Source organism: Monodelphis domestica, chromosome 5 (genome assembly GCF_027887165.1).
Source record: "Monodelphis domestica isolate mMonDom1 chromosome 5, mMonDom1.pri, whole genome shotgun sequence".
In the NCBI taxonomy this organism is placed as follows: domain Eukaryota; kingdom Metazoa; phylum Chordata; class Mammalia; order Didelphimorphia; family Didelphidae; genus Monodelphis; species Monodelphis domestica.
The window spans coordinates 91,390,513-91,415,461 of NC_077231.1; the positions used below are offsets into that span (position 1 = coordinate 91,390,513).

Here is a 24,949-nt window from a genome sequence, read left to right on the forward strand (position 1 = left end):
TATCAATTGTACATGTGAAATTACGCAAAACATCTTTCCATGTTTGCCACATTTTATAAAGACAAGAAAAATTAAAAAGTGAGAAAATGATGTTTCATTTTGCACTGAGTTCATCAGTTCGCTCTCTGGAGGTGGATCTATCTCTTCATCATTAATCCTTTGGAATTCTATTGGATCGTTGTATGGATCTGAGTAATCAAGTCTCTCATAGTTGATCATCATTGTGATGTTGCTGTTACTATACACAATGAGTTCTGGGTTCTTCTCAATTCACTTTGCACCAATTCATATAGGTCTTGCCATCTTTTTCTGAAACCATTCCTCAAAATTTCCCACTGCACAGTAATACACCATCATAGTCACATGCTACGCCTTGTTCATCAATTCCCCAATTGATAAGAAGCCCTCCCCTTGATTTCCAGTTCTTTACCACCGCAAAAAGAGCTTCTATAAATATTTTGGGATATATAATTCCTTTTTTCTCTTTGGAATACAGATCTAATAGTAGTATTGTTGGATCAAAGTTTTATAGCCCTTTGGGTCTAATTTGAAATTGTTATTCCAGAATAGCTGGGACAAGTTCACTACTCCACCAACAATTCATTAATGTACCTATTTTCCCTTCATTCACTCCAGCAATTGCAATTTCTAACAGATTCAATATGGTACCTTAGAGTTGTCTTAATTCACATTTCTCTAATCAGTAGTTATTTGGAGCATTTTTCATATAACTTTAATGTTATCTTCCAAAAACTGCTTGTTTATATCCTTTGGCAATTTATTAGTTGGGGAACAGCTTTTATTTTTATACATTTGATTCAATTCTATCATCAGTATATATACCAAGATAAATTCAAAATGGGTAAATGACAATATAAAGAGTGAAATCATAAATAAATTAGGTGAACACAGATTAGTATATCTGTCAGATCTATGGGAAAGGAAGGAATTTAAGACCAAGCAAGAGACAGAGAACATTGCAAAATGTAAAATGAATGACTTTGCTTATATAAAATTAAAAAGGTTTTGTACAAACAAAACCAATGCAACCAAAATTAGAAGGAAAGCAACAAACTGGGAGAGTATTTTTATAATGAAACTCTCTGACAAAGATTTAATTTCCCAAATATACAAAGAATTAAGTCAATTTTACCCCAAAATCCAGCCATTCCTTAATCAAAAAATGGCCAAGGGACATGAATAGGTAGTTTTCACATGATGAAATCAAAACTATAATCAGTATATATTTGATAAATGGAGATACTTATCTGAGAAACTTGCTGTGAAAGTTTGGAGCATGACTTCATTGTCTAAGGTATCTTTTAGCAAAATGTACTTTCCTTAATGATCCCTTTTAATTAGGTCTGGTTTTGCTTCTGCTTTGTCTGAAATCATGACTGCTACCCCTTTCCTCTTTTTTTTTTTTTAAGTTCAGGTGAACTGTATTAAATGCTGCTCCAGCCCTTTATTTTAATTCTAAAGTGTATCTTGAAAACAATATATTGTTTTTAAATCTAGTTTTTTATAACATTTTTATTTGGTCAATTTCAATCATAATTCCTTGGTTACAAAAATCATTTTCTATTCCTCCCTTCCCTCCCCCCACCCTTCCCATAGCTGACACATAATTCCACTGGGTATTACATGTGTCCTTGATCAGAACCTATTTCCATGCTGATGATGTTTGTACTAGGATGTTCATTTAGAGTCTACATCCCCAATCATATCCCCCTCAACCCATGTAGTCAAGTGGTTGTTTTTCTTTGGTGTTTCTACTCCCAGTTTTTCCTCTGAATGTGGATGGTGTTCTTTCTCATAGATCCATCCGGGTTGTTCAGGGTCACTGCATTGCCACTAATGGAGAAGTCCATTACATTTAATTGTACCACAGTGTCTTAGTCTCTGTGTACAATGTTCTCCTGGTTCTGCTCCTCTCGCTCTGCATCAATTCCTGGAGATCATTCCAGTTCACATGGAATTCCTCCACTTTATTATTCCTTTGAGCACAGTAGTATTCCATCACCAACATATACCACAATTTGTTCAGCCATTCCCCAATTAAAGGACATCCCCTCGTTTTCCAATTTTTGGCCACCACAAAGAGTGCAGCTATGAATATTCTTGTACAAGTCTTTTTCCTTATTATCTCTTTGGGGTACAAACCCAGCAGTGCTATGGCTGGATCAAAGAGCAGACAGTCTTTTATTGCCCTTTGGGCATAGTTCCAAATTGCCCTCCAGAATGGTTGGATCAATTCACAACTCCACCAGCAGCGCATTAATATCCCGACTGCCACATCCCCTCTAGCAGTCATTGCTTTCCCGTTGCTGTCATGTTAGCCAATCTGCTAGGTGTGAGAGAGTTGTTTTGATTTGCATCTCTCTGATTATAAGAGATGTAGAGCACTTTTTCATGTGCTTATTAATAGTTTTGATTTCTTTGACTGAAAATTGCCTATTCATGTCCCTTGCCAATTTATCAATTGGAGAATGGCTTAATTTTTGTACAGTTGATTTAGATCTTTGTAAATTTGAGTAATTAGAACTTAGTCAGAGGTTTTCGTTATGAAGATTGTTTCCCAGTTTGTTATTTCCCTTCTAATTTTCATTGCATTGGTTTTGTTTGTACAAAAACTTTTTAATTTGATATAGTCAAAATTATTTATTTTACATTTTGTGACTCTTTCTAAGTCTTGCTTGGTTTTAAAATCTTTCCCTTACCAAAGGCCTGACATGTATACTATTCTGTGTTCACCTAATTTACTTATAGTTTCCTTCTTTATGTTCAAGTCATTCACCCATTCTGAGTTTATCTTGGTGTAGGGTGTGAGATGTTGATCCAAGCCTAATCTCTCCCACACTGTCTTCCAATTTTCCCAGAAGTTTTTATCAAATAGTGGAATTTTGTCCCAAAAGCTGGGGTCTTTGGGTTTGTCATGGACTGTCTTGCTGAGGTCCCTTACCCCATGTCTATTCCACTGATCCTCCTTTCTCTCTCTTAGCCAGTACCATATTGTTTTGATGACCACTGCTTTATAGTATAGTTTGAGATCTGGTACTGCAAGGCCACCTTCCTTTGCATTTTTTTTCCATTATTTCCCTGGATATCCTTGATCTTTTGTTCTTCCAAATGAACTTTGTTATGGTTTTTTCTAATTCAGTAAAAAAAGTTTTTTGGAAGTTCGATGGGTATGGCACTAAATAAATAGATAAGTTTGGGTAGGATAGCCGTTTTTATTATGTTAACTCGTCCTACCCATGAGCAGTTAATATTTTTCCAATTGCTCAGATCTAGTTTTAGTCGTGTGAAAAGTGTTTTGTAGTTGTTTTCATATAGCTCCTGTGTTTGTCTTGGCAGATAGATTCCTAAGTATTTTATATTATCTAGGGTGATTTTGAATGGAATTTCTCTTTCTAATTCCTGCTGCTGAGATAAGTTGGAGATATATAGAAATGCTGATGACTTACATGGGTTTATTTTGTATCCTGCAACTTTGCTAAAGTTGTTGATTATTTCCACTAGCTTTTTAGTTGATTCTCTAGGATTCTTTAAGTAGGCCATAACATCATCCGCAAAAAGTGAGAGCTTGCTCTCTTCGTTGCCAATTTTAATACCTTCAATTTCTTTTTCTTCTCTAATTGCTACAGCTCGTGTTTCTAGTACAATGTTAAATAATAGTGGTGATAATGGGCATCCTTGTTTCACTTCTGATCTTATTAGGAATGCATCTAGTTTATACCTATTGCAGATGATGTTGGCTGATGGTTTTAGATAGAAACTGTTTATTGTTTTTAGGAAAGACCCTCCTATTCCTATACTTTTTAGTGTTTTTAATAGGAATGGGTATTATATTTTGTCAAAGGTTTTTTCTGCATCTATTGAGATAATCATGTGATTTTTGTTGGCTTGCTTGTTGATATGGTCAATTATGTGGATGATTTTCCTGATATTGAACCATCCTTGCATTCCTGGTATAAATCCCACCTGATCATAGTGAATAACCCTCCTCATCACTTGCTGGAGTCTTTTTGCTAGTATCCTATTTGAGATTTTTGTATCTATGTTCATTAAGGACTAAGCTCATTAAAGACATAAGGTCTGTAGTTTTCTTTCTCTGTTTTTGACCTGCCTGGCTTTGGAATTAGTACAATATTTGTGTCATAAAAGGAATTTGATAGAATTCCTTCTTTGCTTATTATGTCAAATAGTTTGTATAGTATTGGGATTAGCTGTTCTTTGAATGTTTAATAGAATTCACTTGTGAATCCATTAGGGACTGGGGATTTTTTCTTAAGGAGTTCTTTGATGGCTTATTCAATTTCTTTTTCTGATATTGGGTTATTTAGATATTCTATTTCTTCTGTTAATGAAGGTAATCTATATTTTTGTAAATATTCATCCATATCACCTAGATTACCATATTTATTGGCATATAATTGGACAAAATAGTTTTCAATGATTGCCTTAAATTCCTCTTCATTGGAGGTGAGCTCTCCCTTTTCATCTATGATACTATTAATTTGGTTTTCTTCTTTTCTTTTTTTTTGTTAGATTGACCAATACTTTGTCTATTTTGTTTGTTTTTCAAAATACCAGCTTCTGGTCTTATTTATTAGTTCAATAGTTCTATCACTTTCAATTTTATTAATTTCTCCCATAGTTTTTAGAATCTCTAATTTAGTTTTCTTCTGTGAGGTTTTAATTTGTTTGCTTTCAAGATTTTTTGATTTGCATGTCCAATTCATTGACCTCTGTCCTCCCTAATTTGTTAATATATGAACTCAAGGATATAAATTTTCCCCTGAGTACTGCTTTGGCTGCATCCCCTAGAGCTTAAAAGGATGTCTCACATTGTCATTTTCTTTAAAATTATTAATTGTTTCTATGATTTCTTCTCTAACTGATTTTGGAGAATCATATTATTTAATTTCCAATTAATTTTTGGTTTGGCTCTCCATGTACCTTTACTTATCATTATTTTTATTGCCTTATCTGAAAAGGTTGCATTTATTATTTCTGATTTTCTGCATTTGTTTGCCATGTTTTTATGACTTAGTACATGGTCAATCTTTGTGAATGTACCATGTGTTGCTGAAAATAAGGTGTATTCCTTTTTGTCCCTATTTATTTTTCTCCTTATATCTATTAACTCTAATTTTGCTAAGATTTCATTCACATCTTTTACGTCTTTTTAATTTATTTTTTTATTTGATTCATCTAAATTTGATAATAGTAGATTCAGGTCTCCCACTAGTATAATTTTACTATCTATTTCCTCCTTCAATTCTACTAGTTTCTCCTTTAGAAATTTGGATACTATACCATTTTGTGCATATGTTGATTAGTGATATTTCCTCATTGTCTATACTCCCTTTTATCAGTATGTATGTACCTTCCCTATCCCTTTTAATCAGGTCTATTTTTACTTTGGCTTTTTCAGATATTATGATTGCAACTCCTGCCTTCTTTCTGTCAGTTGAGGCCCAATAGGTCTTACTCCATCCTTTAATTCTGACCTTGTGAGTATCTACTCACCTCATATGTTTTTCTTGTAGACAACATATGGTAGGATTCTGGATTCTAATCCACTCTCCTATTCATCTACATTTTATGGGTGAGTTCATCCCATTCACATTCAAAATTATGATTGTCACTTTTGAATTCCCTAGCATTTTGATATCCTCTCCTAGTTCAGTCCTTTCTTCTTTTGCTATATCCCTTTAACCCAGTGGTTTACTTTTAATCAATCCTCCTATTCCCCTCTCTTGATATGCTTCCATTTCTGGCCCCTCCCTTTTTGTTCCCTTCTTGTTTTTTTAGGGTCTGTTAAGTTCCCTCCCCCTCTCTTTCCCTCTCTTTTTTAGAACTCCCTCCACCCTACCCCCCTTAGTTTTCCCTTCTTCCTTACCCTGTAGGATAAGATAGACTTCAAGATCCCAATGGATCTAAATGCTCTTCCCTCTCAGAACTGATTTCACTGAGAGTAATGTTCGAGTATTACCTATTAGCACTCTCTTCCTCTCCCTCTTATAAGAGTATTCTTCCCCTCCCCTTCCCATGTGTATCTTTGTGTGACAAAGATTATTCTATTTATTTCATTTCTTTAAGTATCTCTTGGTACCATCATCAATTCCCACACACACACCCTTTTTTGCATATCATTTTATAACCCTTAATGCACCAATCTTTTCCTATGAATGATTCTTCTATTTACTATAATAATGAAAACATTTTTGAGAGTTACAGATAACATTTTCCCCATATATTAATATATATAATTTGATCTAATTATAGCCCTTAAAGAAGAGTTTGAATTTAAAAAAAAATTTTTTTCTCTTTTTCCCTCTTTTTCATATTTACCTTTTTATGTTTCTCTTGATCTTTGTGTTTGTATATCAAACTTTCCACTTAGTTCTGGTCTTTTCCTTACAAATACTTGGAAATACAAAGTACTGGTTAATCTAATTAAAAAAAGAAAAGAAGAAAGGCAAATTAACAGCATCAAGGATGAAAAGGGGGATCTCACCTCCAATGAAGAAGAAATTAAGGCAATCATTAAAAACTACTTTGCCCAACTATATGGCAATAAATATACCAACCTAGGTGATATGGATGAATATTTACAAAAATATAAATTGCCTAGACTAACAGAAGAAGAAATAGTTTTCTTAAATAATCCCATATCAGAAAAAGAAATCCAACAGGCCATCAAAGAACTTCCTAAGAAAAAATCCCCAGGGCCTGATGGATTCACCAGTGAATTCTATCAAACATTCAGAGAACAGTTAATCCCAATACTATACAAACTATTTGACATAATAAGCAAAGAGGGAGTTCTACCAAACTCCTTTTATGACACAAGCATGGTACTGATTCCAAAACCAGGCAGGCCAAAAACAGAGAAAGAAAATTATAGACCAATCTCCCTAATGAATATAGATGCAAAAATCTTAAATAGGATACTAGCAAAAAGACTCCAGCAAGTGATTAGAAGGGTCATCCACCATGATCAAGTAGGATTTATACCAGGGATGCAGGGCTGGTTCAACATTAGGAAAACTATCCACATAATTGACCACATCAACAAGCAAACCAACAAGAACCACATGATTATCTCAATAGATGCAGAAAAAGCCTTTGATAAAATACAACACCCATTCCTACTAAAAACACTAGAAAGCATAGGAATAGAAGGGTCATTCCTAAAAATAATAAACAGTATGTATCTAAAACCATCACCTAATATCATCTGCAATGGGGATAAACTAAATCCATTCCCATTAAGATCAGGAGTGAAACAAGGATGCCCATTATCACCTCTATTTTTTGACATTGTATTAGAAACACTAGCAGTAGCAATTAGAGAAGAAAAAGAAATTGAAGGCATTAAAATAGGCAAGGAGGAGACCAAATTATCGCTCTTTGCACATGACATGATGGTCTACTTAAAGAATCCTAGAGATTCAACCAAAAAGCTAATCGAAATAATCAACAACTTTAGCAAAGTTTCAGGATACAAAATAAACCCACATAAGTCATCAGCATTTCTATATATCTCCAACACAGCTCAGCAGCAAAAACTAGAAAGAGAAATCCCATTCAAAATCACCTTAGACAAAATAAAATACCTAGGAATCTATCTCCCGAGACAAACACAGGATCTATATGAACACAACTACAAAACACTTTCCACAGAACTAAAACTAGACTTGAACAATTGGAAGAACATTAACTGCTCATGGGTAGGACGAGCCAATATAATAAAAATGACCATCCTACCCAAACTCATCTATCTATTTAGTGCCATACCCATGGAACTTCCAAAAATGTTTTTTACTGATTTAGAAAAAACCATAACAACGTTCATTTGGAAGAACAAAAGATCAAGGATATCCAGGGAAATAATGAAAAAAAAAATGCAAAGGAAGTGGGTCTTACAGTCCCAGATCTCAGACTATATTACAAAGCAGCGGTCATCAAAACAATTTGGTACTGGCTAAGAGACAGAAAGGAGGATCAGTGGCATAGACTGGGGGAAAGCAACCTCAGCAAGACAGTATATGACAAACCCAAAGATCCCAGCTTTTGGAACAAAAATCCACTATTTCATAAAAACTGCTGGGAAAATTGGAGGACAGTGTGGGAAAGATTAGGCTTAGATCAACACCTCACACCCTACACCAAGATAAATTCAAAATGGGTGAATGACTTGAACATAAAGAAGGAAACTATAAGAAAATTAGGCGAACACAGAATAGTATACATGTCAGACCTTTGGGAAGGGAAATACTTCAAAATCAAGCAAGAATTAGAAAGAGTTACAAAATGCAAAATAAATAATCTGGATTACATCAAATTAAAAAGTTTTTGTACAAACAAAACCAATGTAACCAAAATCAGAAGGGTAGCAACAAACTGGGAAACAATCTTCCTAAAAACCTCTGACAAAGGTTTAATTACTCAAATTTATAAAGAACTAAATCAATTGTACAAAAAATCAAGCCATTCTCCAATTGACAAATGGGCAAGGGACATGAACAGGCAGTTCTCAGCCAAAGAAATCAAAACTATTAATAAGCACATGAAAAAGTGCTCTACATCTCTTATAATCAGAGAGATGCAAATCAAAACAACTCTGAGGTTTCACCTCACACCTAGCAGATTGGCTAACATGACAGCTATGGAAAGTAATGAATGCTGGAGGGGATGTGGCAAAGTGGGGACATTAATTCATTGCTGGTGGAGTTGTGAATTGATCCAACCATTCTGGAGGGCAATTTGGAACTATGCCCAAAGGGCGATAAAAGACTGTCTGCCCTTTGATCCAGCCATAGCACTGCTGGGCTTGTACCCCAAAGAGATAATGGACACAAAGACTTGTACAAAAATATTCATAGCTGCGCTCTTTGTGGTGGCCAAAAATTGGAATGGCTGAACAAATTGTGGTATATGTTGGTGATGGAATACTATTGTGCTAAAAGGAATAATAAAGTGGAGGAATTCCATGGAGACTGGAACAACCTCCAGGAAGTGATGCAGAGCGAAAGGAGCAGAACCAGGAAAACATTATACACAGAGACTGATACATTGTGGTACAATCGAAGGTGATGGACTTCTCCATTAGTATCAATGCAATTTCCCTGAACAATCTGCAGGGATCTAAAAAAAAATACTACCCACAAGCAGAGGATAAACTGTGGGAGTAAAAACACCGATGAAAAGCAACTGCTTGACTACAGGGTTGGAGGAGATAAGACTGAGGAGAGACTCTAAATGAACACTATAATGCAAATTCCAACAACAGGGAAATGGGTTCGAGTCAAGAACACATGTGATAACCAGTGGAATCATGCGTCGGCTATGGGAGAGGGAAAGGCGGGGGAGGGGGGGGAGGGGAGGAAAAGAAAATGATCTTTGTTTCCAGTGAATAATGTATGAAAACGACCAAATAAAATAATGTTTAAAAAAATACTTGGAAATATTCTATTTTGTTGAATGTCCATACTTTCCCCTGGAAGTATATAGTCAGTTTTGATGGATAGGTGATTCTTGGTTGAAGACCCAGTTCTCTTGCCTTTCTGAATATCATGTTCCAGGCCTTGTGGTCCATTAGTGTGGAAACTGCCAGGTCTTGTGTGATCCTGATTGGTGCTCCTTGGTATCTGAATTGTCTCTTTTTGGCTTCTTGTAGAATTTTCTCCTTAGCTTGAAAGCTCTGGAATTTGACAGTTACATTCCTGGGAGTTTTCTTTTGGGGATTTAGTGTAGAGGATGATCTATGAATTCTTTCAATGTCTATCTTGCCCCCTTGTTCAAGAACATCAGGGCAGTTTTCTTGGATGATCTCTTGTAGTATGATGTCTAGATTTCTGTTTATTTCTGGATTTTCAGGTAGACCAATGATTCTCAAATTGTCTCTCTTTCCTCTGCTTTCCTGATCTGTCACCTTGTCAGTGAGATATTTTATGTTTTCTTCTATTTTGTCAGTCTTTTGACTTTGCTTTATTAATTCTTGCTGTTTTACAAGATCATTGGTTTCCAGTTGCCCAATTCTGGTCCGTAAGGCTTGGTTTTCTGCTTAAATTTTTTAATTTTCTGCTATAATTTTTTTATTTTCTCTTTGAACCATTTCCCACTTTTCTTGCCAGAAGGCTTCCATCTTTTTGATAAATTCAAATTTAAATTCTTCCAGAGCTTGTATACAATTTCCATTTTTTTAGAAGATTTTGTCTTTGTTTGAATTTCCTCCTGTATTTCCTCTATAGCCTGGGTTTTTCCTCTGAAAAATTTTTTGAGGGTCACTGCCTTTTTTTTTGTTTTTCTTGGAGGGTGTTTGCTGGTCCTGTGCACAATTTGCCATCACTGTGGAGGTTTTCCCTTCCCTTTTTAGTCAGAAATCTGAGAGAGATGGGCAGATTCTCTGTGTATAGAGTTAAGGAGCAAGGATTTTGCTTCAGGCAATCTCTTGAATCTCCACAGCATCCTGTTTGGGTTCTTCTCTGCGCATACTTGCTGAGAGCACCCACGGTCTATGCTCCCCTCCCCCCACCGGGGTTTCAGGTGTAGCTGCTCTCAGGGGTAGGTTTTTGGTGGTCTTACTCAGCTCCCAAGGACCTAGAGGTGCCCCTTACTCACTCTAGAGGTACCCCTTGCTCACTCTCTGACTCTGGCTCTGTAGGTGTGGTGGGGGGAGGATAGATCAGCTCATGTTTGGGGGGGAGCTTTTTTACCCCCTTATGGTGTGGAAATGCCCAAATCCCACATACCTTCAATGCTGTGCCTACTGTAGAGTCCCTCCATTCTTATGAAAATAGTTTTTTTGGTCTTTTGAGGTAGTCTATATTGGTGAGTGCTGAGGATAGTAAGCGTCCTGCATCTAGACTGCCACCATGCTTACCCGGAAGTCTTAAATCTAGTTTTAAATCCACTCTGAAATCCGCCAGTTTTATGGGTGAGCCCATCCCATTCACATTCACAATTATGATTATTGTCATTCAGTTGTGTCCAACTCATCACCCTGTGAACCATAGTGCCCATGGAGTTCTCTTCTTCTTTGTAAAAACACTAGAATGGTTTTCTACTTCCTTCTCCAGCAGATTAATGCAAACAGGTTAAGTGACTTGCCCAGAATCACACAGCTAGAAAGTGTCTGAGGCTGGATTGAACTCAGATCTTCCTGACTCCACTGTGCCACCTGCCTCTCACATTGTTTCCTCTGATGGAATGTCAGGTCCAAGAGGGCAGGGACTTCTTCATTTTTGTCTTTTTATCCTCAGGGACTTCATAGCCCTGTCTAACAGTAGGCACCTAACAAGTGCTTAGAAACAGATAATTAATTGTGTACACCTACTTGCCTCTCTTCCAAAGAGACAAGGTAGAGGCAAGACTGGTGCTTCATTATTTTTCTAGGACACACCCCAGAGCTCCCTCATGGCATTTGAATAGCCATACTTGGCACGAGGAACAGACATCTCTCCCAAAAAGTTGATGCCCCAGAGATTCATTTCTATAAATACTTCTCATCTTTTATTTATAGTACTGAACACCTGAGAGCCTCAGGGCCTGCCAGAAAGAGTTTAGCACAGAATCCCTGACATCGAAGCCCTTTCCTGGAGACAGGGACTGAATTGTTCTCTTCTGTTGGCCTGGCGACCTCCTGTAATTCTGCAGACAAAACAGCAAAGCCATGATAGAGAGCCAGCAATCTTGGCACAGTGCCTATGGCTTTATCCTAACAGTTCTTGGCATCATTTCACTCCTCAACATACTGGTTTTCAGGAGTGAACTGTTTTCTTTTTTCAAACCTTTACCTTCTGTCTTAATATCAATTCTAAGACAGACAAGCAGTAAGAGTTGGGCAATTTAGGTTAAGTGACTTGCCCAGGGTCACACAACTAGAAGTGTCTGAGGCCAGATTTGAATCCAGGTCCTCCTGACTCCAGGCCTGGCACTCTATCCTCTGTGCTATCTAGCTGCCCCCAATAAGCTGTCTTCTTGCTTCTTACAATGAATAACCTTTTTTATCAATCACAATGCAAATTTAAGTAACATTTCAGGATTTTACAAAGTACATTTCTCTCAAGGCCCTAATGAAAACAATTCAGAGGAACTGGGTTCAAATTTTAGGTGTGATATTTATTACTTATGATCTTGGGTCAGTCACTTAACATCTTTGGGCCTTAGTTTCCTCATTTGTATGATGAAAGATTTGAACTATGTGACCTTTGAGTTAGATCTAGAGTTAGGACCTTATTCTTCCCCTTAATAAGTATATATTAAGTACTACTGCAAGCACCATACCTAGGCTCTAGGAGATTGGCTTAGCTAAGTGAATTACCTAATATACAGCAAAGTGGGCTCAGCTTAGATTTAGAAGAAAGCTGGGTTCAAGTTCTGACTGTAACACTTCCTCATGTGTGTCAAGTCCTTTGTCCTCTCTAAGGCTCAGATTGAAGCCTTTCCTTATCTCTGTTAGTGCTAGTGTCTTCCCTCAGAGATTACCTTCTTTTCTCTCCCTCTCCCTCTCCCTCTCTCTCTCTCTCTCCCTCCCTCCCTCCCTCCCTCTTTCCCTCCCTCTCTCCCTCCCTCTTTCCCTCCCTCTCTCCCTCCCTCTCCCTCTCCTTCTCTCTCTCCCTCTCCCTCTCCCTCTCCCTCTCCCTCTCCCTCTCCCTCTCCCTCTCCCTCTCCCTCTCCCCCTCCCTCTCCCTCTCCCTCTCCCTCTCCCTCTCCCTCTCCCTCTCCCTCTCCCTCTCCCTCTCCCCCTCCCCCTCCCCCTCTCCCTCTCCCTCTCCCCCTCCCTCTCCCCCTCCCTCTCCCTCTCCCCCTCCCTCTCCCTCTCCCCCTCCCTCTCCCTCTCCCTCTCCCTCTCCCTCTCCCTCTCCCTCTCCCTCTCCCTCTCCCCCACCCCCATATACACACACTGAAACACCAATCTTGGCCTTCAATTTGTCTCTTTGAATAAGTCACTTGTATGTACGCAATTAATTATCATTCTATTTTTTATCTTATTTGTACATAGTTATTTGCATATTGTCTCCCCCATTAGACTAGGAGCAACTTGAGGGCAAGGACTATCTTATACTTTGCTATATAACCCCCAACACTTGGCTCAGTACCCGGCACATAGTAGGTGCTGAATAAATGCTTGTTGATTAACTACAAATAATAAATCCTTACTAAATAAACATAAACTAAGCAGTTCTTCTGGGCAGAGCCCTGTGCTTAATGCTAAGGAACTTCAGATATAAATAAGAGTTGTCCTCTTTTCTCAATATGCTTACCATTTAATATGGGTGAGAGGACATGCTCATGGAGAAATATGAAAAGAGCATAAGAGAGGTACAAAGTAGGATGAACTCAGAAGAAGAGATCATTCTCTGCTAGGAAGAAGCTCAAAGGCAAATTTCTTAACCTCAGTTTTCTCATCTATAAAATGAGGGGATTAGACTAGATGGCTCCCTCCCAATTCTAAGTCTGTGATTCCCATGACATAGGTAGTATATATCTATAAATGAACAAAGAAATGAATGAATGAATGAATGAAGCACTTGGCTCCCAATGGTCCTAGTGAAAACAATGGCTCTAGAGTCAGAGGCTTCCAGAATTAATGAATGAGTCAGTGCAGATCTTCATAGCTACCTTGCCTCTTCCTTCCCTGATTAACCCAGATTGATTGTGCAATAGTCCATGCCCTCTCATAGACCCTCATGGACTCTACAATGATTTATGGCACACGGTGCTGAAGAAAAAGCCTTGGACATGGAGACAGGAAGGACCTCGATTCTAATTCAATCTACAACACTAGGGAAGGCACTCAACCTCTCTAAAGCCTTAATTTTCTCTTCTGTAAAATGGGCATGTTGCCATTGATCATACCTACCTCCTAAGATTGTTATGAAACTCAATTGCTATAACATGAAAAACATTTTGTAAAGCTCAAAGTTTTATACTATTGTTTTTCCCTATACTTGATTTAGGTTTTATTAATGCCATAAGCTCCCACATAAGAAAATGCTTTCTACCAATGCAAGGTGGCTGTTCTGCGTCCTTTTAGTCTTAGAGAATTACACAGGGTGTTGAGAGGTTAGGTAATTTGCTTGGGGACACACAGCCAGCATGTATCAACAATGAAACTTGAACTCTGATCATCCTGGGAGGTTAACTTCTATCTATTACTCCATGCTGTCTCTTTATTATTTCTACATACTAGCCACTTTTTATTTATTTATTAGGTAGATACTGCTGTCTTTCTCTTGTCTCCATCACATGTCCTCACCTCAACTAAGAGTTCTTTGGGGGAAGGAACAGTACTGGCATCCCCACAGTGCAAATGACAAGGCATAAAATTGGCACTCCATAAATGCCAGACTTCTGCTCATGGTTCCTACTGCCTCTAAAGCTGTTGTCCCCATTGACTCTGGTGACCTTGCCCAGAGCTGGATCCAGAGTCAGGATAGCAAGATGGAAAAAGGAAATGGAGTGGAAAGATCATCAGGACTGAATAGGAAGGGATCTAGAGGTCATCTGGTCAACCTCCCTCATTTAACATATAGGGAAACTAATGCCAATGGAGATGAAGTGACTTACCCAAAGTCACACAAGGAGTAAAGACTGGAAATGGGAGTTAAGCCTGGGTCCTCTGTCTCCAGAGCCTGTTCTTTCTACTTTGTGATGCTGTTTGGGTTAAAAAGCCATGAGGTGTTTTATAATAATATTAACAGGTACTATTATTATGATATATGTATATGTAGCATTTTATAATCTTTATAACAATGTCACACAAATATTACATATCATATAAGGTAAACAGTAATATAAAATAAGCTCTATAAGGCAAACTGTTACAATAAAAACAGTTATTATACTAATCAACTTAGCAGCCCTTGATATATCCATGGGAGCTAGAGATGTATCATCGTGAGTTTACTCTCTTGTAAACTGAGCAAGATGAACAGCCCAACTCCACTGGCATCCCTAAGTCAGCCCATCAAAAAACATTATGAAGTGTTTATTCTGTGCTAAGCTACGTGCTTGACACTGGGAATACATGTACAAAGAATAAAATGATCCCTATGCACACGAAGTTTCCATTCTAAAAAGAAACCATGACATGAGCAAGAACCATTTCAACTTTTCAGGTTTGCCAAATGAACTTAAATGAAGTCATCTCCTGGATAAGCAACCTAACTCACATCTTACTCTTCTATTGTCAATCCCACTAGAAAAATGGTGGCTGTAGTGAGTTTGCTGTCTGCAATCACACTGCATTAGATGAAAGAACCTGTACCTGCAAACCAGGCTACAAGGGGGATGGATTCATCTGCCGGGGGCCCATCTATCTGGTAAGTTATTGCCCATTTCTTAGAAGAAAGCATTTTAGCAAAGGCATTTAACAATCTAGTATCCATCTCAGGGGGATAATCAAGAGAATGCCTTCCTATATCAATCTTACTAGTTTTACGTAATTTTCCTAGGTCTTTGCCAATAAATAAATAAATAAATGGATTAGAGCATTTGCTTGTTAAATAATAAGAATGGACCAAAGATCATAGATATCAGGAAAAGACTACCTAAAGGTGAAACAATGAGAAAGGTATTTCATTTCACAAAAGTAGAGCTAAGTGAAAGCTAGGTAAGGCAAGGAGGATTTAGGCAACCAAGCTTGGACAGCACCTAAGCCGAGAAGACAAAAAAAATCAGAAATTCTGGGGAGGAGAGTGTTAGGAACTAAGAGACAGGAGTGCATATCAATTAAGAGAAGTGATAGCGAACCTTTTAGAGACCAAGTACCCAAACTGCAACCCTCATGCTGCATGTGCCTTACCCCAGACAGGAGAGGGAAAAAGAGCTTCCACTGGGCTGTGAGCAGAGGGGCAGGTGATAAAAGAAAGATACTTAGGTGTGGTGGAGAGGGTCAGGGGAGCATCCCCCTCTGGCACATGTGCCATAGGTTCATCAACACAGATCTAGAGCTACCAGAGAAGAAAGGCTATGCTTATAGGATAGATAGTTGGAAATTAAATTAGAAAAATAATAAAAAATTAGAATTAAATTAGAAAAGCAAGGACTAGTCTCTAGCGAGGCTAGTCTCTAAAAATTGGTCTAATGATATTACAGCAAGACTCAAGATATAAGGGTGGTGTATGGTTATATTGTAATGTCTCATAAATGGGATCCATTAAGACAATATTATCTGGGGGAGCAGCTGGGTGGCTCAGTGGAATGAGAGGCAGGCCCAGAGATAAGATGTCCTGGGTTCAAAATCTGGCCTCAGACACTTCCTGTGTGACCCTGAGCAAGTCACTTCACCCCCATTGCCTAGCCCTTACCCCCTCTTCTGTCTTGGAACCAATACCCAGTATTGATTGTAAGATGGAAGGTAAGGGTTTAAAAAAAGACAATATTATATGACCAATGATGATCAGAAAGTATGGATGATGAAACATATTACCCACCCCCAGGCAGAGAGGGGATGGACTCAAGATATAGAATGAAATACATTTGGGGCCATAGCCAATATGGGAATTTTTTTTTTGCTCAATTGTGTATATTTCTTATAAGCATTTTATTTGTCTTCATTTTTCAATTGGGGTGAAGAGAAGGGAGGAAGTGGGAGGAAGAGAAAAGTAGTACTTCTTAATCTAAAAAGATAAAATACAAAAAAAAGGTAAATTATAGAGGCACATCTGGCAACTTGCTATAGGAAGTCTCTCCTTCTGGCCTCAACCTTGTCCATTCAAGGTACACTAGCCATATTCCAATCAAAGGACTGGGATTTGACTGAGAAGTTTCTTGGTCAGGCATAGGTCAGGCTCACCAGACTCCAGGGTCTCTTTTAGGGATGAAATGCTGAGGTTTTGAATTGTGGCTAATGGAGTTCGCTGGGCTTCTCCTTCCAATGATATGCTATTCTTGTGTTCATTCTAGAGATAATAAGTCACACTACATTGTTCCATTTTCTGGTTGCAGGAACTTCCCAAAAATGCTCAGACCACACCCTACTTCATTCATCTTCAGGTAATGAAATCTTAGTGTGTATGCGTCGGTCAGGCCACAGGCTAGAGACCAGAGATAGCTTTCATCTGCGGGTCAGAAAGGACTTCAGAAGCCATCAAGTCCAAATCCCCTTTTTTACAGATGAGGAAACTGAAGCTTAGGAATGTAAAGTGGCTTGCCCATTATCATTCAGGCATCAAACACAGGACCAGACTCTGACTACAATGCCAATGCTCTGTCTGCTCTGTGACTGACAAATCATTCTACCTCTGTCTGTCTCAGTTATCTCATCTGTAAAATTGGGATAGTAATCTCAGAGTTGTTGTGAGGATCAGATGATGGTTTTTGCAGATCTTAAAGCTATTCTTGCAAAAATGAAGTTTAAGAGCTAGGTGGCCCTGTGGATAAACCATATATATTCCATGGTGTCAGGGTTCAAATGCAACCTCAGACACGTGCTAGTTGTGTGACCCTGGGCAAGTCATTTAACCATGGTTTGTCTTAGTTTTCTCAACTGCAAAATGGACATAATAATAGAATCTACCTACAGAGTTGTTAGGAGGATCAAATGAGACAATGATTCTAAAGTACAGTGCCTGGTACATAGTAGACATTATATCAGTGTTAACTATGATGAAGATAATAATGATGGTAATAGTAATGAGGAGGAGGGGAAGGATGGTGATGGTGACATTGGTGATGATGTTTCTTCATTTGGCCAGGAAAATGCCATTCGAGACCTGATGGGCTCAGGTCCCTTCACAGTATTTGTACCTTTTGGAGAAGCTTTTGAGAATGCATCCCAGGTAAGAAAATCACCTTGGGGAGAGCCTCAAGTATAGACTAGTACATACTCTTTGGCCCTGATCCAAGAGGTAGACCTGAGAAACCTTAAGGTAGCATATTTAGAAGGAGGAACTTGCTAAAAAGTACAGCTGACCAATAACAAAATGATCTGCCTTGAGAAATAATGAGGTCCCCATCAACAGAAGTGTGCAAGCACATACTGACTGACTTTGGGAGAAATGGATAAGAAGTTCTAGATGTTCTAGATGACTGCCAAGATCCCTTACAACTCTATGATGAATAGGCAATATCATTTATTGGAAAGGGACCTCAGTTGGCAGTCAAGAAACTTGGGTTTGAATCCCAGGGTTGCTACTTCTTAGTGGCTGTGTAAACAAGAATAGATCGTCTCCCCTCCATGAGCCCTGGTTTCCTCACTTGTAAAATGAGAACAGTAATGCTTTACTCACCACATTTTTGTGAAGAAAAGTGTCTTTTAAAGCACAAGTCAGAGATTTAAAGCTGGAAGGAACCTACCTCAGATATCATTTAGTCCAACCCCCTTGCTTTATAAGTGAAGAAAATTGTATCAGAGAGGTAGACACATAAGAGGAGTAGAAGGATACTGAACTTGCAGCTAAGAAGACCCGAGTTTGAAACCTTTTTCAGACACTTACTAGCTGAGTGGCCCCCATGCAAATCATCCAACCTCTCAGTCTTCTCATCTGTAAAATAAAGAGGTTGGATTCACTGGTTTCTGAAGTTCCTTCTGGCTCTTGTTCTATGAACCCAGGATCCTCAGTTATGCCTTGCCAAGTAATATGTAAATGTAATTATACTTACTTATAATCTCCTATAATTTTCTATTCTTCTTGAAGAGGTGAGATGATGATTATTATAATTGGTTTTTAAAAATAAGATTAGATTCTTAAATTCCCCAACCCAGTCTCAGAACACATACCCACCCATCCAACCCATTTTGCTTTTTGTGGAGGATTTGAGTCAGGAAGACTTCTGAGTTCCAATCTGGCCTCAGACACTAGCTGTGTGATCCTGGGCAAGTCACTTAACCCTGTGTGCCTCAGTCTTCATCTGTCAAATGAGCTGGAGAAGGAAATGGCAAACCACTCCAGTACCTTTGCCAAGAAAACCCCAAACAGGGGCACAAGGAGTCAGAATGACTGAACAACTAACTGGGGAAAGGAAAGTACAAGAAAACAGATGGGAAGGCATCCCCTATATTGGCAGCTAGGTGGTGCAATAGATAGAGCACTGATCTTGGAGTGAGAAAGATTTGAGTTCAAATTCTACCTTGAGCACTTGTTTATAACTCTGGGGAAATCATTTAACCTCTGCCTCCTTTCTTCATCTGTAAGATGGGCATAATAGTCTCCCAACATTGTCAAAAGGCTCAAATAAGAAGATGAAAAGTACTTTGTAAACCTTAAGGATCTATATAAATGCCAACCATTGTTGTTGCTGTTATCATTCTCTGACCCAGGTAAAAGAGTGGACCACCCAGGGGGTCCTGCCACAGATCCTTCGGTACCATGTGGTCTCCTGCCACCAGTTGCTCTTAGAAAACCTCAAACTGAGTCCAAGTATTACTTCACTCCAGGGAGAAGCTCTCCAGATCACTGTGTCCCAGGTAAAAGAAGCAGCTTCTTAAAGCCCCCTGGATTCTTCTTACTCCTTCCAAGCTGGTCCATTGTCTTTTTTCACTGACTTATGGATGGAATGGAGCCTCTGGTTCCTTACTGAACTCTTCTCATGCCCAATATAGACTCTGGATTCCTGTATAGCCATAGGTAATAAATATACACCTTAGAGAACTAGGGAGTTGATCACTAGTAAACAGCTATATGGAGGTTTTTAAATTTTAGACTACATCTTATGATTTTATGCAAATAAAAATTACCTTAGGTTTTTATTATTAACAAATAATTAGTAGGACTTTGACTAAAATGAGAAGTAACATCATATAGTATTGTGATAAAGGTTTCAAACCCTAGAACTGGAGTTACAGTCTGGGAAATTGATGGAGTCTCAGCCACAGCAGGGGAGGGGCCCCAGAAGATCTTCTGGAATCTTGGGAGAGCAAAAGTTTCTGTCAGAGAGAGGCAGTTAGCTCTCAATCCTGAGACAGCCTAAGGAGAGGTCTGGTCAAGACTTTGCTCTTGAGGAAAAACTTACCTCTTTTCCTGATGAGGTGTTGTCTTCCCTACACATATATTTCTGCTCACTCATTGCTGTTACCACTCACCTGAAATGTGCTAAAGCTAGAGTCAAAAAGGCTTGAGTTCAAGCCTTACCCCAGATACCTACTAGAAAGTGGCATGCCTTCTCTGGGTCTCAGTTTCCTGATCTACAAAAGTAAAAAGGTTGGCCTTTCTAGCACTAGATCACATACTTCTATAATCATTAATTGATCTCTTGATTTTTAGTATATAGTATATGCAATTAGCTATAATCATATATAATTAACATATTATTAGCTCATAATATATTATAGTTAGCTAATATATAATATTATTAGCATATAATATATTATAATTCACTTATATAATGATTAGCTAACACATTATTAGCTCATACTATAATATTATGATTAGGTAATATATATTATTAGCTTGTACTATAATTAGCTAATATATAATATTATTAGCTTATAATATATTATAATTCACTTAAATGATAATTAGCTAACATATAATATTATAATATAGAACTAGCTAGAATTAGCTAATATATTACCTAGAATTAACCTGGGCAAGTAGCCCAAGTCACTGGGGCAGACCACTCACTTAGGATATAAGATCTACCTCAGATTTCTTACTGTAATGAATAATTCTAGATAACTAGGTTTCAATGTTGCGGAAGGTCTAAGAGCACAGTGAGCGCCTTCTAAATTTCAGAGCTCTGGTCACACCAGCTGGTAGTTTGGGCTCTGTTTTGCCCATAATTGTCATACTAAGAGTAGTTGCTAGGTGGTGTAGTGGATAGAGTGCTTGAATCAGAATCCAGAAGACTTGAGTTCAAATCTTGCCTCGGACACTTGTTAGCAGTAGACTTTGTGCAACCCACTTAAACTTCCTTGGGCTCAAAACATTTCCACACTTGTAAGTTAGGGTTAATAATAGCATTTACTTTGCAGAGTTGTTTTGAGGATCAAATGAGATAATATATAAATACAGAAAATAGTTTGCAGACTTTAAAAAACTATGTAAATGGTAGCTATAATAATGACTTATTATTAGTGGCTTGAGTGGTTGGCTGGGAATCAGGAAGGTGATTTTGAATTCCATTTCTAGTACTTACTGTGTGACAATGGACAAGTCTTTCAAACTCTCAGTCTCAGTTTAACTATCCACAAAATGGGAGTGATAATGGCTGTTATAATGACCATATGGGATTTTTGTGGAAGCTTCAAAATAAGTAAAGAATTTTTCCAACCTTCAAGTCCTATATAAGGTAAACTACTACTACCAATCTTATTATCACAATCAGCACTATCGTGATTATTTGTTGTGGCTTCAGGAGTTGGTACAACATGCCCAGTCAGTGATTTGGATTTGGTTTTTACATTTTCTTATTCATTTCAGGATACAGTGTATTTAAATGGCAAGGCTAAGATAGTCTCCAGTGATACCATCTGTAGCAATGGGGTGATCCATATCATAGACCAACTACTGGTTCCAAAAAAATTACAAGCTATCCACAAAGATGCTTCTGGGAATAACATGGTAAGTTAAGATGGGTCATTTAACTTGAAACCACAAGATATCACTAATTTCAGTTAAGCAAGCTTCTACTCTAAAGGGAGAATTATCTAAATCCTTATTCAATGCAGTGCAATATTTATTGCACATCCACTAAAGACAACTGTGCTAAGCACTTGGAATATAGTAACAAGATAAAAAACCACCTCTGCCCTCAGAGAGTTATTTTCCACTGGCAAACAGGGGCAACCTTTATATAGACTCATTCATTTATTCAGTGAGCATTTACTTTTTATTTCAATTTATTGGTTACATTAAAACAACCAGTTAACTTCCATTTACTAAGCATCTATTATGTGTCATACTTTGTATCCTCAGAGCCTGGCTTATTGGCTGGCACATAGTAGGTGTTTAATAAATATTTGTTGATTGCTTGCCAGATTGAATATTACAGCCTCACATAAGCAAACTGTCAACTGAATTCTTGCTCAGAGGAGAGGAAATGTAAATGGTTTGTCTCTTCCTAGGAGAATCTCACCTCGGTGGCAATTCACCAGGGATATTTGAGGTTCAGCAGTATGCTCCAGGTAAGCACCAAGGCCAGTTCTTAGGAGGGCTCTCTATGTTTGGGAGTGTTCTTTCTTTTGTTCTCCAAACTGCTGTTTTCCAGGATCAGTGTGGGGAAAGGCAGACATCCTGAAGGACAAGCTAATAATTGTCTCAGCTACTTACTACTTAAGAGACTTTTAGCCAAGCCATTTAAACCTGTCAGTTCCTCAGTTTTCTTCACCCATAAAATGAAAATATTTGCACTAAATGTTCCCTTGGTTCTCTTCCAGCCATAAATTCATGAGCCCATAAATTCAACAAAACTTAATTGTACTTTAGGGTTGTGTGCACAGTGAAGGAATACTGAATCACAGGATATCAAAGTGGGAAGGGACCTCCATTGTCATCTTGTCTAGCCCCTATGTGAAGCATGAATCCTTTTACTTACCAACACCTCTAAATATTTAGCCTCTATTGTAGATTTCCAGCGGGGAGCTCACTACCTCATGAGATATGCCATTCTATTTTTAGATAACTTTAATTTGGGGAAAATTATTTCCTCATATTGAATGGAAATATATCTCCCTATAACTTGATCTCATTAAATTAATTCTATCTTCCTGTGTTCAGAAAACTATCTAATCCCTTTTCCTCATGATACTCTGTAAAGTGTTGAAGACATTCATTGAATCTCCTCTCCCTTCCTTTCCCAACTACAGATTCTAATCCCTTCCTCTGATTCTGGTATGGGGTGGTTTCAGGCCTCACCATCCTGGTTGCCATCTTTTGAACAAAAACCCAGTTGACTCAGAATCCCATATCCAGAGATCATGTAGTCCAATCCTTTAGTTTTACAGATGAGGAAAATGAGACCTAGTTAGGCAAAATGATTACAAGGTCATCAATTTATAGCTGGAAGGGACCTCAGAGTTCATCTAGCCCATCCCTCTTACTTTACAGATGGGTAAACTGAGAGCTGGGAAAACAGAAAAGTATCAGAGGTGAAATTTGAACCTAGGCCTTTTGACTCCAAAGTCAGTGTTTTTTCCACTGTTTTATTTTCCATACTCCTTTAAGCCCTCTTTTTTAAAAAATTATTAAACATTTATTGATTTTTTTAGTAACTTCTCTTTGATACCCACCAGCAGCAGCAATACCACCCTACCACCAAAGTCCTCCTTCTACCAATGCAATTAAAATATTTAATGATTTTCCTTATTTAGAGGTTTTCCCTGTCTGACTTTCTTTGGGGTTTGTGCCACTCATGTGCTCTTGTAAGATAATATGAACCAGGGAGGCCACAACTTGATAGACACCTCCCTGCAACACAAATTTGCCTAAATATTAATAATATGAAAATAGGTTTTAAACAATGATACCTGTAAAAGCCAGTGGAATTGCTCATTGGCTACAGGAGGGGGGAGGGAGGAGAGGAGGGAAAGAACATGAATCATGTAACCATGGAAAAATAGTCTAAATTAACTAATTAAAATTTTTAAATTTTAAAAAAATTAGTCTACAACATTCTAAGCAAACCACTGAAAATTAAAGAGGGGGATACTGAGGTTTACAAACAGGCTCTGAACTATTTTTGTAGCTGGATTCCTAATGCTGAATTGCTATATGTTTCAGGATGCTGGTTTACTAAGTTTCATCAATGACCCCATCCATAAACCTGTAACTCTGTTCTGGCCCACTGACAAAGCTTTGGAGGCCCTTCCCCAGGAACAACAGGATTTCCTGTTCAGCAAAGACAACAAGGACAAACTAAAAGATTACCTCAAGTTCCACATCATCAGAGATTCCAAGGTAAAGGACCCAGGGTCCCCATTCTAAACTCAGTCATATCCCAAAGACCAGGACTTCCTGGGGTCTGAGGTAAGATAAGTCATAGACCTAGGCAACATTGGTGGCTGGCTACTCCATGTGATTCGATACAAGATCCCACCTACTCTCAAATTTGCTCCCCCTTCCCCCTCTCCACTTTCCATGGCATTTAATTTTTTCTTAGATTTTATTGATCTCCTTTTGGTTTTACATCATGTAGATCTCCCCCTCTACCTCTCTCCTTCCCACTTCTCATACCGTGTGTGTGTGTCTATGTGTGTGAGACAGACAGACAGACAGACAGAGACAGAGACAGAGAGTGAGAGAGAGAGAGAGAGAGAGAGAGAGAGAGAGAGAGAGAGAGAGAGAGAGAGAGAGAGAGAGAGAGATGGATAAGTAAAATTGGTCAACACATCTCCCTTTAAACAACCCTGGGCATTTTACTGAAAATATTACAACCTTGGGAAAGGTGGACCAAGAATGCCATGTGCCAAGTGCCTTGGAATCTTCAGGACATCAGATGCTATATTAAGTGAGGCTTTGTTTTTCCCACCTAGATATTGGCAGTGGACTTGCCCGGTGTTGCATCCCGGAAGACCCTACAAGGTTCTGAACTCAGTGTGAAATGTGGTGATGACAACATTGTAAGTATTCACCAGAGGGGCTGGGATGATCGAAACAAGTCTGTGGGGTCACAGGAACACCGATTTCAAGCTGCAAGGAACTTCAGAAGCTATCTAGACCAACTCCATCATTTCATATTTCATATAACTAAGACGTTAGTTAGGAGAGGTTTACTAGAAAACTAAAGTTTCTTGCCCAAAATCACACAGGTGGTGGCTGTTGTGCAGTTTTATATCATTCAAGTTTTCCTGATATTACAGATCATAACTTAATCATGCCTTAGAAAAACACTTCCCACAAATTGCTGCAACCCAAAATGTCATCACTTCATGGCCAGCCTTCTGGTGTTAAGGAGGTGAGGTGGATGGACAGAGCAGTGGACTTGGAGTCAGGGAGACCTAGGTTCAAAACCCACCTGACACACTTACGAGCTGTATGACCCCAGGTAA

At 38.3% G+C, this 24,949-nt stretch overlaps 1 protein-coding gene across 1 annotated transcript in view; it reads left to right on the forward strand.

The window, feature by feature from the left end:
- STAB2 (stabilin 2) overlaps positions 1–24,949 on the forward strand; it is a 184,258-nt gene that overhangs the window by 116,536 nt on the left and 42,773 nt on the right. The window contains exons 45-52 of the mRNA XM_007503337.3: positions 15,222–15,341; positions 16,969–17,016; positions 17,718–17,801; positions 19,283–19,429; positions 21,384–21,524; positions 22,028–22,087; positions 23,682–23,858; positions 24,434–24,520. Of these exons, the coding sequence (XP_007503399.1) occupies positions 15,222–15,341; positions 16,969–17,016; positions 17,718–17,801; positions 19,283–19,429; positions 21,384–21,524; positions 22,028–22,087; positions 23,682–23,858; positions 24,434–24,520 (864 nt within the window). The remainder of the gene's footprint in view (positions 1–15,221; positions 15,342–16,968; positions 17,017–17,717; positions 17,802–19,282; positions 19,430–21,383; positions 21,525–22,027; positions 22,088–23,681; positions 23,859–24,433; positions 24,521–24,949) is intronic.